Source organism: Apus apus, chromosome 21 (genome assembly GCF_020740795.1).
Source record: "Apus apus isolate bApuApu2 chromosome 21, bApuApu2.pri.cur, whole genome shotgun sequence".
NCBI classification, from domain to species: Eukaryota; Metazoa; Chordata; class Aves; order Apodiformes; family Apodidae; genus Apus; species Apus apus.
Window position 1 is genome coordinate 4,650,537 of NC_067302.1, and position 12,480 is coordinate 4,663,016.

Below are 12,480 nucleotides of genomic sequence, written 5' to 3' on the forward strand. Positions count from 1 at the left end.
TGCTCTGCTCTGGCCCTGCTCCAAAAGATCAACAGGGCTAAACATCATCTGAAGAAAGAGGGTGATGCGAGGAGATAAGCAGAAATTATGACAAGTTTAGAGGCACCTTTTGCACACCAGGTGCATCAGTTCATGCAGCCACAGCACACCGTGGTGTCCCTCTGCTCCTGCAGCCCCACCTCCAACTCTGTTAGCAAACTCGAAGCAGAGAGGCAGGAAGGCATCCACAGCAGCTCCAAACACAGGTGAACTTGACTTTCATCACTCCCTGCAATGCCCCTTCCAGGTGGCTGGGCCATGTTTGCCCACTGCAAACTGCTCTGTTTAGCAAAACAAACTTTCCTTTTCCAGGCAGTCTCCTTGGTGTGGTGGCTCAGCCAAAGCAAGGACCAGTGGGTGAAACACAAACCCATGGGACCAGCAGCTCCCTTCTTGTGTGCACAGCCCCAGCCTGCTGGAGCCTCGGGGTCATGGGCAGGGTTTTGGGAAGGGAGCAGAATATTTGTTTCCAAACAGTTCAGAATTTGACATAAGGTGATACCAGCCCCTTCTCCCTGCTCCATCCCACCCCAACTCTGGTTCCCCTGCCAAGCCTGTAACAGTGGCCTCCTGGTTATGAATAAACACTTGGGGCTACACTGAAACAGGAGAATATGCCCAAAGGGTCTAGGTGGGGAACTCAGCCAAGCAGGAAAGAAACACTTTTGCCTTTTGTTGGGTTTCAGTGGGTGGTTTTGCTGGCCTTTAAGCTTTGTGTTTCTTGTCTTTGTTCTCTCCCCTGTAATTGATTAGGCCTCCAACCTAAATATTAGCCATGCCAGACACTGATGGCTCCAGAGAAGCATCACATTGTCAAAGGAGCAGAGCACCCATGGCAACCAGCAGCAGGAACTCAAAGCTGCAGAATAAAGGTTCCAGCCCTCAGGACTTCAGTGACACCCCAGGCAGCTCACACAGGGGCTTTCATTAGCTCTGCCTTTGCCCATTGGACTCACCTCCCTGCTGAAATAGCCCTGATGTTCCCCAAGAGCCTCTTCCCAAGGATATGGGGAGGGATCAACATCAGCAGGGCTGATGAAGAGCAGCCTTTACCATCACTGCTTTCTGGGCTAGAGATTTTAGCCTGTAAACCAGGCCCATTGCCAAGGAAGAACAGCATCCCACAAAGTGGCCTTGTTACCAAATCTAAACTTCTCAGAAAAATTCTGTGCAAGTTCAAGAAATAAGCACACCTGAAGACAACGTGACAGTGCAGCCACCAGTAAGTGCACTGGCACAGGCCCATTCACAGTGTCAGGCAAAAATCCAGGCAGAGACAGAACCAGGAAAAAAACCCCACAAAATGAAAGATAACAAACACAGGGACTAATGATGAAAAACATTGCCTAGATGCCAAGTACAATACAGTGCTGATCCATAGGCATCCAAGGCCTAGGAGACCACTAATCCCATGGACCTGCACTGCCTACAGGACCTAAATATTTTCTCTGGCAGCTGGATAACAATGTGGCCTCTGTTGCTGGATTTTTTCAGGGACATTCCAGCAGCACCACCAGCCTCATGGCAGTGGAGGATGTTAACACCACAGCTAGATGTTTCCTAGCCATCCCTCAGCTCCGTTTCACCCACAAGGAGGAGCCTCTCTTTTTCCTGGAAGGACATGGTGTGTGGCACATGGATGAGACAGGCTCACCCAACCAGGGACCCTACACAGACAGCACAGGGCAGATAGCTGCACTTCACAAGTGTGGACCAGAAATGTGCAGTGGCTGGGATGGAAAGAAAAGGGACCATTATGAGTGTCTTTGAGGAATGGCTCCTGTTTCCCTGAAGGGTGCTGAGAGTCCTCAGCATTGGTGCAAGGCAGTGGTGCTAAGCACCAGGCAGGATGATGGTCAGCCAGGTGGGATGGGAGGAGGCTGGGGAGCAGGGCCATGTGCCTCATGCTGACACTCAGAGAGACAGAACCCTGCCAAGCTCTTTGACTGAATCCCCCACCCCAACTCTCCTGCAGAGCTGAAACCAGTTGGAACAGTTTGCAGGCTGAATCCAAAGTGCTGTGGAGCCAGAAAAACCTCACCTGCCCCTTGGCCCTCTTGGGTTACAGCTCTTCAGGACCCAGACCCAAGCTCAGTATTCCTCCATTTCTACACCAGCCTAAATCTCTGATTTTGAAGCCATTTATTATTCCAGGAGGAGAAACTGAGGCATGGGGATGGACATTAAAATGACTTAGCCAAGGCTGGTCAGTGAAGATGAGGTAACAGAACCAGACCTGAACCTCAGCAGCACTGGGCTGGTTCCTGCCTTTCTAGCCTGAAGGGCTCCATGAGATTCAGTGCTGGGTGATGTTTGGGGGACACCAGCAGGTATTGTGTTTTACCTGATAACATCACCCTTGAGGTATTCACCCACACAATCACATTTCACAAATCATCCCTGCTCTAGTGCCTTCCCTGCCTAACAAAACAAATGACAGCACAGAATTCATTTGCAGTTCAGGAATTATGGCTGATTTTTTCCTGAAGCTGTTTATGATGTTGGATGCTTCAGTTTTCAGGTGTCCTGAGTTTCAGGGTGATCTGGCTCCAAAGAGAGGACAGAAAACCCAGAGTGATGTCTCTGCCTGAGCATCTGCTACCACCTGGCACTTCTGACATAATTGCTCTAACCTTCACTCTCTCGTTTTCATCACAGACAGATAAGGGCACCTTATAAACACATTCATGAACACAAACCTTCATCTCCACCAGCACATCACCCACTGCACTGGAGCTCCCAGTCCTTCAAACACCACCAGAAAAATTACATAAGATGAGAAGAGCTTCATAACTCCAAGAGTTTAGGTGCTTTCAGTTATCTCCTTTTTTGTTTTCAGTGCTCATGGATTTCCCCCTGCCTTCAACATCCAAACCCCAAGATACTTGCTATTTGATTTTTCAATTCCCATACATTCACTGACTCTGAGAGCTGTGGCTTTTAAGTTAAAAATAAAGAAATAAATCAGTTTTGCAAGATCTGGATTTAAAAACACCCACCAAGGCAGCAATAAAGGGATATGCAATCTTTTGTGACAAAGTTTATTTCTTTTTACTGCTCTCCAAGTAATCTGGTTTTAATCTAGTAATCAATTATTATGGGTTAATTGTACAGGCCCAGAGGCCCTGACTGAGAAGAGAGCCCAATTTTACTCAGGTTTCTATTCTCACATCACATCCTATCAGAGGATCCTGCAGTAACAACTAAATGATGGTTCACATTTCTGTGTGAACCTCAGCACTCAAGAAAGTCGAAGGAGCAGAAATCAATATTAACCTCACGGGGTTAATGCCCCAAGAGCCAACAGGGCAGTTGGGTCCTCCCATCATTTTAGGCTGGGATATGCTGTTATCTTCCTATTGCCTACAAACTCAGCCAGCTAACAAAGCTGGCACCTGGGTTTAAGCTGGCTGGAGGTGGGGGAGGTGAATCCTCCCGGGAGTTGCCCAAGAGGACACAGGAAGCTTGTGTCAGGGCAGGACACTTGACACGAGCCTCACGCGGTGCTGGAGCTCCCTGCCCCCTGCCTGGCAGTGCCTGTGCCTTCTTCAGCTCATCTGTCTACAGAGCTGGTGAGGCACAGCTAGGCTTGCCTCTCCACTTCTGTTGTCCTCTTTCTTTCCACTCTGGAGGGACTTGTCAGGCTGGCCAGCTCTCAGCTGCCCAGATCTCCTACATGTTGTTTGGCTGGTGTGCTCTGTACAGACACTCTGTTCTGGTTCAGCACATCCTGTGAACACGTGTCCCCCAAGGTCAGACAAGCCTTTTGCTCTGTTGGTTAATAAAAAAAATAAATACCATAAAGTGTTTCAAACAATATTTTTTTTTTTGCCAGAAAAATCAGATTCATCCTATTGTAGGTATAACTCTCATGAACAACACATTTCTGGAGGGCAAGCACCAGAATGATGAAAAGAAACAAAAACTGGACAGAGCAAGTGGCTGGCACGCAGGAAGCCAGCACCCTGGTAAATGACACCTGCTTTTTTCCTCTGAACACTTGTGGTTGTGAACACTTTGGGGACAAGGACTGTTTCTGAATCAGAGCTACCTTCCCCCATACCACCACAGCCACCAGCCAGAACATCACACACCTACAGGAATCACAAGTGAGGCATCATGTTTTATCTTCCAAGCCTTGGAGTTGGGTATTAGCAATGGAGCCTCAGCCAGAATATAATCTGTACAATCAGTTCCACTGATTAAGGTTATTTTTCAGCTGCTGCCTTCATCACACCCAGCACATGGTCCACTCAGAGCCCTCTCCCTGCCAGTCAGCTGAGCTTGCAGGTGCAGTGTAAGTGCAAGTGCATTTTTGGATGAAAACGTTACAATGATCAACAATTCAAACACCAAACCGAACAAAGCAGGGGTAGGTCCTCATCGGTGCCACTGTCTTTATTCTACAAATGTATCTGAGCTCTCCCCATGTCCCAGTCAGCTGAAAATGTGACCCACAGCATCAAAGCAGAGATCCTTTGTAAATGTTGATTTATCTCTGCTTTGAGTCTAGAGTTTATTCAGAGGCTTTTACTCCTTTGTTGTCAATTGCATTGATTGTTGTTTTCTTTAATTTACAAATCTCTCTCTTTACATAACTTTAAAAAAAAAAAAAATAAAACACCCAGGTCTCCCTGGAAAGTGTACCTTGCTTCAGCCTGGTTATCCCTTGTGTGCTTTGCTGCCAGGATTTTATAAAAGGGCTTTAACTTTTCATTCACCAGGAGCATAACTCAAGTTTTAATAACACACCTTATGCATGACAAAAATTTGCTTCTGGCGATCATGGTTTCGACCACAAAACCACAACTGGGAGTAACTCCTGGTTAACTCTTTCAAGCCCACGCATTGCAGTGTTAGACAGAAGTTCAGTTTAGAAGACTATGGAAATGATCAGTTAGAATATTTTATAATAGGCAAAACATCTAATTCTCTCATGCCACTCTAGTCTCTTCCCAGTCTTTTCTGTGAAATTAGAGTGGCAAAGGGAGTGATGAGATTATTCTCCCTGTCATTTTGGGAAATCCATGGAAATCAGCTACATCAGGGCACACGTTCCCAGCTCAGATCCATCCTCCCTGTGCCCAGCTTGTTGTGGGGGTTGTAGAAAGAACAACGGCTGTGAGAGACACAGACACACCGTGCTGCCCTTATCAGATTCTCTGAGCACAGCTCAGGGAGCCCTTTCCTTCCCCTGATGGCTACAAAGCTCCACCCTGGATGACTTCGGCCTGAGTGATTAAGCAGAGGTTAACAGCTACTGCAGCGCTCAGATGTTGGCCTTTAACAGCTCTTCACCAGGTTCCTCCTCCCCAGTGACACCTTTTCCCCTCTAAGTAAACCCAAAAGCTGTCTGCAGGTTTCAGCTGTGCCTTTGGTACCACGAAGTTCCCAGCTCTCCTAGCCCCTGCTCAGCCCCTGGACAGCTTTCTGAGCTGCTCCAGGAACAGCTCCCCCAGCCCCTGCTCAGCCCCTGGACAGCTTTCTGAGCTGCTCCAGGAACAGCTCCCCCAGCCCCTGCTCAGCCCCTGGACAGCTTTCTGAGCTGCTCCAGGAACTCCAGGCCCTTAGTGCTGCTGGAGGGTCCCTGCAGTGCCTGGCCCTGGCCCCTGACGAGGCAGCAGCAGCCTGGGGTTGTTACACTCTCCTCTCCGCACTCCCCAGAGAACTATATCCCCCAGCTGTGGGTTATTGAACTAAAGTGAAACTTCCAGGGATCTGCAACCGTGTCCTGAGACGCCGCACGGAGCCTTTAACCTGCGGAGGTGGCCGGGTCGGTCCCGCAGCCGGGGAGCAACCAACAACCTCCCCGATCCCCCGGGCTTCGGGTCGGGATCCGCATCACAAAAGGGATGAACGCCGCTCCCATCGGCTCCCCCTTTCACATGCGCAAGGCACAGGGGTTAACAGCCCGTTAGGGAGAGAAGAGCCAAGCAACCATGTAATTCAGCAGGTAACATAATGCCCCAGCCAGTAATTAGTAACACATCCATCTCCTGCGCACACACACACACGCACACACACACGCACCACGCACGCCCTGACTCCGCGTTTAAACAGCATCAACTACAAATTTCCCAAAGAGTTCAGAAAGGGAAAATTTCAGTCACTGCTTCTTCATGGATCCAAGCATTTACATAAAATAATAGTTAATGCTGCATCTTTCAAAGGTTCTTAATGATTAAGAGATTAGCTGTCACAACAGCCCTGCCAGGCTTGCGAACACACACAGGGCATGTGTGTTTCTTTCAAAACACACCTCCTGAAGCATGAGACCTGTGCACAGATGTAAAGATGGACACCTACTTCTTCTATTTCTTTTCTATTTTTATCTTCATTATACACCACTATTTAATCCAGGGCTATATACCTAGAGAGTTTTTAAAGACTGGCTGACAGCAGCATTCACCACCAGGGTCCAATGTTCCCCCCAGCTTTCACTACACCGTGTCATACCAAAATGACATTTGCTTTTATTCTAGAGCTGAGAGGCATGACATGCTGTGTGAATCCATACCATCCATATCCAAATCCCAAAATACTTGTATGACGACTCGAGATTAGAAGCAAGAGTTATACAGGACCAACAGATCAGAATCAGGACCAATCAATCAGAATTACTTGATAGAATCATAATGTGAATCCATCTACTTAAAAAAAAAACAACAAAAAGAACAACAAACCAAGGGAAAAAACCAACCCAGCAAAAAAGAACACCACACAATAAACCCCTTCCCCCAAAAGGAGAAACTCATCCAAAATTGGTAAATAATTTGGAAGGTATTTTCTAAGGAAAAAAAAATCCAAAACACAGGGTCATTGTAGCCTGAACTAGGTTTTGTTGGACAGAGGCAGAACAGATTTGCCTCTAGACAGAATCACCATGTGTCAAGTTGTAAGTCTGAAGGGGAAAAAGAAAAAAAAAATGAAGAAAAAAAAAAAGTATCCTGATTTTAAACAGCTCTTAAATAATAACACTAGTGATTCCTCCTCAGAGCAGCAACAGGTTAGTGAGGAACAGAAAGTCTGAGAAATGCTCCTATCCCATTCTTTTACTTCCACTTGCAAACAGCTGGACAGACAAATCAAGCCAAGGAGTCTAATTCATTCAGACCCAAAGCACTTAAACAGCCTGCGAAGAAACAGCCCTCACCGAGAGGAGTGAGTAAACAGAAAAATCCTCTACTTACTCAAGTTCATTAGACATATTTCCCCCTGTTTCCAAATCTTTGCAGCCAGTAAATTCTGATGACTTCTCTCTCTTCTAGTACCTGCTAAAGACAGACATTGCCTGTGAAGTGTTTGATTTATGTTGAGGTTTTGCGTACAGGTATTTTGCTGACAGGTCGGTGAGCAGGGCGCAGGGATTGGCTGCAGGTACAGGTGCCCTGGGACAGGTACACCCAGACAGGTGCAGCCCGTAACCCTCTGCCTGCCGGTCCCGGGTGGATGGAGCAGAGGGAGGGAGGTGGGTGGGGAAGGAGGGAAAAGCCCTTGGGGGAAAAAAGATAGGATAAAGGAGTGGGATCAGTTATTCATCTCTGTGATAATTAGTTTCAGTTTGGTGGATGTGTTCCATGGAGCACGGTGCCAAGGAGCTGTCATTTTTAGGAATCTGGGGGTTGATTTGTCCTCTGCTGTTTCTTTATATATAAATATACAGACAAAAATACATACATACATATAAAGGAATAAATTAGGAAAGAAGAAAAGCCTCTTAGTTTCCCCTCAGACCTAAATGGCAATTGTACTGACAGGCTAATAACTCTTTCCTTCCTTTTCTCACCCTCTCACTCCAGAAAGTCTCTGTAGGTGGGTTTTTTTCCCCCTCTTAAAAAAGTAACTTTAACAGCCCCCCCCCCCAAAAAAAAATACAAAAAAAAGAGATGCCAAGACATGCAGCAAACCTGCTGACTCAGGGAATCTTTGTATTGCACTGGACGCACAAAGGAAAGCAGGTCTGTGGGATAACCCTTTTCCATACCAGTCACATGCTGTCCTGCCTGCCCCAGCACAGAGAAGTGTCCCTCCAGCAGCCCGGGATGGCAGAGGGAAGCGCAGACACCGGCTGTTTGGGAACAGGCTCCGGGAATACCACCCAGGGAACTGCTCTGTAGCAACTCACCTGTAAACGGGGAAATGATTTATGCAATAGAACAAAACTCATCATGGATTCAAGCACTCCTGTTGGATGGTTTCTGTCATCCGTGTTGCAATGAGGAGGCAAAGGATGGGCTCAGTGGGTGACTCATGTTGACTGGATTTGGGAGGCAGGAGAGGATTTTACAAGACAAGTTGGTACAAGCCTTAAAACAAAGGGAAAAAGAAAGGCTTCCACCTCTCGTTCTCACCCCCTATCACTGTCTCACTCTCTGAATCTGTCCCACTCAGGGCCCTGCACCAGCAGGTGAATAAAGGAAAGCTCCAAGTCTTCCTTCACGTAACAGTAAGTTCAGCTCTCCCAGCTTGGTGACAAACGGCCTTAGCAGCCCCCTCGGCAGGCACAAGACATGTCTACACAGGCAGACGTGAAGCCAGAGCATATTCATTTGGGTACAACACCCTTCAAACACGCCTCTGTGGCTTGTGGCTTAAAGCATGGCCAGCTCAGAGTGCAGGATGGAGGATGACCAGGGTGCCTCTGTGCTGGCTAATAAGGACCTGGAGGGCTGAGCTTCAGCTGACCCAGCCAGCAACCATCACCCTCCACTCTGCTGAGCAGACTCCTGCCTGCCAGGGACGCAGGGACTGAACAAAGTCTATTTTCTGGGAATGAAAACCAAAGGTCCAGAGCAATGCAAGCTCTGTTGGGGATCACTGGAGAGCACCAGCTGCCAAGAACTTGTAGAGCAGAGGACAGCAATACCCAGAAGGGCTGATGATCAGAACTGATGCCACAGCAGAGACCATGCAGTGGTGAGAGTACAAAACAAAGAAGAAAGAATACATATGTCCTATCCAAGGAACGCACACATCTCATGCAGCAGTGCTATTAGTTGATCAATATTCTGATTGTATCCCTAAATTAAGGAAACCTTGCCCACTTCATGATGACCAGAGTTGTAATCCTGGGTACTTGCCCTTTGCCCGGATCCAGGCAGAGAGTATTTCAACAACCCTGGGTAGTGCAAAGAGCAGCAACATCCCCTGAGGGGATTTCCAAGTTTCTTCTGACCTTTCAGTGAGATTTACCAGATTCCAGCAGCAAAAGTGAAGGAGGAGAAAACATTAGCTGAGCCAGACCACGCAGGGGAATGGCAGGGCACAGGATTCTGACCTCCAGAGGAAAAACCTATGTCCAAAAAAAAAAAAAAAAGAGAGAGAGAGAGAGAGGTAAAGTATCTGGCAAAGCTGAGCAGTGACAGGCTTTGCCTTAATGAAAGGTGCCCTGCAGCCTCAGTGTCACCACGGCCAGGCCAAATCCACCTCTAGATGGAAACATTCAGGTTTTCAAACTTGGCCTTTTGCACAACAGCAGGGGTGATGCTGTCTGCTGCTCTGTCATAAGGGGCAGGAGGAAAATTAAACCTCCAGAGCCTCCTGCCTGCCTGGAGCTAAGCTCTGTAACCAGCACCCTGCTGACAAAGCCTTGTTGTACCTCTGGGGGTTTAAGCCCACCCTGCTGCACTCACAGCTTATGTGCCACAGCTCGGGTGGAGGTTGGGACAGCCAGGGCCAGTCTGGGCTTAACAGACTCTTGGTGCTGCCTGCCCATCACCAGCAAGGCTGTGTGCCCTGTCCTGCTCCAGTGTGTCTGGAGTCTGCCCAAAAAGCCAAAAGGTCCCTTGGGGAGCTAGGAAGGACTGGCAAAAGGGACAGAAAAACAGATTATCCTTTGAACAAATTCGCCAGGACTCCCGAAGGACAGCTGTCAGCGTCTCTCTGTTTTACTCATTCTGGATTTGAGCACCCAGTTTCTTCTTCACTTTGCTGCCACTGATCCAGGATCTCGTCTTTTTCCTGCAAGGATCTGATTGCAATGGTGCACTGGGAGACTCTGCCAGCTGGGAAGACATGTGCTCCTCCTCACATACAGCCTCAAATCCTTATGCAACTCACCCTGTGCCTGCCCACAGCACAGAGGCCCTCTCCCAGCCGCTGGGAATGACAAGGCCTCAGGAAAATCCCTCACAGCAGAAAAACCAGCCCCTTTGTGTCAGTTCTGAGGGGCCTGTACATATCTCTGACTTCTTGATGGCAACACCAGCTTGAGTTTGCTCTCTCAGACACCTTTTCAAGGCCAGATGAAAACGTTACCCGCTCCTCATCACTGGTGTTCCCACAGACAAGACCCTCACAGCTTCCCCTGGGGTGGCTTTGTGTTACTGCCAGCAAAGGAGTCACAGAGTCATCAGGATTGGAAGGGACCTCTGAAGATCATCTAGTCCAACCTCCTGCTAGAGCAGGATCATCTACAGCAGATCCCAGAGGAACACGTCCAGGTGGGTTTGGGATGTCTCCAGAGGACACTCCACAACCTCCCTGAGCAGCCTGTCCCAGCGCTCTGTTACCCCAGGACCACCCCACACAGCAGTCCAGGTGTGATGAGTCCTGGTGGGAAGCAGGGATAGCTGGCACTGCCTCCAACACGCAGCAGCTCCTGCCAGACAGGACCACCCTGGCCCTACCTCTGCCATTCAATTGGGCACCTTCTCTTTTTTGTGATAATGTGCGTTTGATGGCGCCTGAGACTCCTCCAGGCCTGGACGCCGAGACAAACCCTTTGACTGTCATTTCAGTATTTTTAATTATTATTTTCTCTCTTTTTTTTTCTTCATTTATACTCCACCCTCCAAAGAGTATCTGGTGAGGGGGTGGGTTAGAAGAAAGAGACCAAGAGATACATTCTCTATGCACAAAACCCTCCCACTTCCCTTCCACTCCCCTGTTAAATATACCTTGGAACAAAAGCTCTTTATGATGCTCTAAAAATAAAGCATGCAGCAGTCAAGACAAACTGCAAAGTTTGAAAGAGAGGGCCAAATTTTGCTCACAGCTACACCCTCTCTAAGGCAACAGGGTTGTGCTTGTGTTTGGCTTGTTAAACCCTCTTTAAACATCCAGGGGCAGACTGATTAGCTGCATTTCGTTAGCAAGAGCTCAGCAGCTCTGTGATGGAGGACACTGTCACTGCTCAGGTGTCCAGCCCTCTGGTGCCACAGCACAGCCCCGTCACCATGCTGCCCTGCTGTCCCTGTTCCTCCTTCCACCACCGGTCTGCAGGTGACCTTGGATAAGTCATTTCACACTCCCTGTTCCCAGCCTGGCTTCTTTTCTGTAGAACTTGTAAGAAACTTCAAAGCGAGGGCTTTAATCCCTTTAGGATACACGGCTTTTCCCACTGACAGCTGTCAAACATCCTTTCCAGTTGTCCTGTGATGTGCCAGGAATTTCAGCTGGCTTTGACCAAAGGTTATTAAAACACTTCAACAATTAATAGGCAGTAAGAGGAAGCAGCCTGGAGCAGGTTCAAGTGAGCTGTTCTCCAAAGGGAGATGTGGCTGCTTCAGGTGCTTTTCCAGCCAAAAAAACAACTTGTGCCATATAAGTTTGTAGAAACCTTTGATATCCAGACCAGACACTCTTTTTGTCAGCGGGGCTCCCTCTGCCTCCCAGAGCTTTTTCCTTGGGAAGGCAGAACAAAAAGCTGAACTGGAACTTCCTTGGGATGCAAGTCTTAGTCTGGCAGGACTGTTCTTGCCCTCTGCTTGGACAGCACACAGCACAACACAGGCTACAGCCAATCTGCAGCCCCATTGTCACAGAAATAATGAGGAAAAGGGAAAAAAAAAAAAAGAAAAGAAAAAGCTTTTGGCCTTCTGAAGTGAGGGAGAGAGAAACCCCTCACTGATCCTTTCCCAGCAGTGGTTTTCCAGTTAGTTGAACCCCTCTATCTGCAGGTATCTGGGAAGTTGGCCAGCTCTGCTGGATTCTAGTACCACTGAACAACATCACCCAGTGCTTTTGAAGAGAGTCAGGCCAGTTTGTTATTATCTGTTGTAGCCCACGGGGCTATAGGAAAATTCCTGTTGTCTTTATCTAGTTCTACCAGTTTTTACACAGTAACAAGTTTGGGTTGCAAACAACTGACCCAACTAACAGACTTCAGGGCAGACACCTTCAGTTTAAATAAACAAACATGACCCACCGTCCCAGCCAGTCTCTCTCTGTGGAAGAAGCTTCACTTTTTCTCTCCCTGCTCTGACCTAAGCTTGTCCTGTGCTCTTGCTCTGGAGCTGTTTTTCCACACGTGCATTTAGCTGACACTGGTCAGTCCAGACCCAGCTAGAGGGAACCCACAGCAGGGAATGGACATGCTAGTTCGGTCTGTAGAGGGAGGGAGCTGTTTGGAGATGTCACAAGGACATTCTCCATTGCAGCCAGATTGGCTGCCCAGGCTGCCTGTGATATTCAGCTACAATTACGTCCATGGGAGGAGCC

The 12,480-nt window shown here is 48.2% G+C and overlaps 1 protein-coding gene across 1 annotated transcript in view; it reads right to left on the bottom strand.

Annotated features, from left to right (window-relative positions):
• The window catches only part of GRHL3 (grainyhead like transcription factor 3), a 28,992-nt gene extending 20,902 nt beyond the window's left edge, over positions 1 to 8,090 (bottom strand). The window contains exons 1-2 of the mRNA XM_051638239.1: positions 8,024 to 8,090; positions 7,230 to 7,313 (exon numbers count right to left, since the gene is read on the bottom strand). Of these exons, the coding sequence (XP_051494199.1) occupies positions 7,230 to 7,246 (17 nt within the window). The 5' untranslated portion in view covers positions 7,247 to 7,313; positions 8,024 to 8,090. The remainder of the gene's footprint in view (positions 1 to 7,229; positions 7,314 to 8,023) is intronic.
• Between the last annotated feature and the right edge of the window lie 4,390 nt (positions 8,091 to 12,480).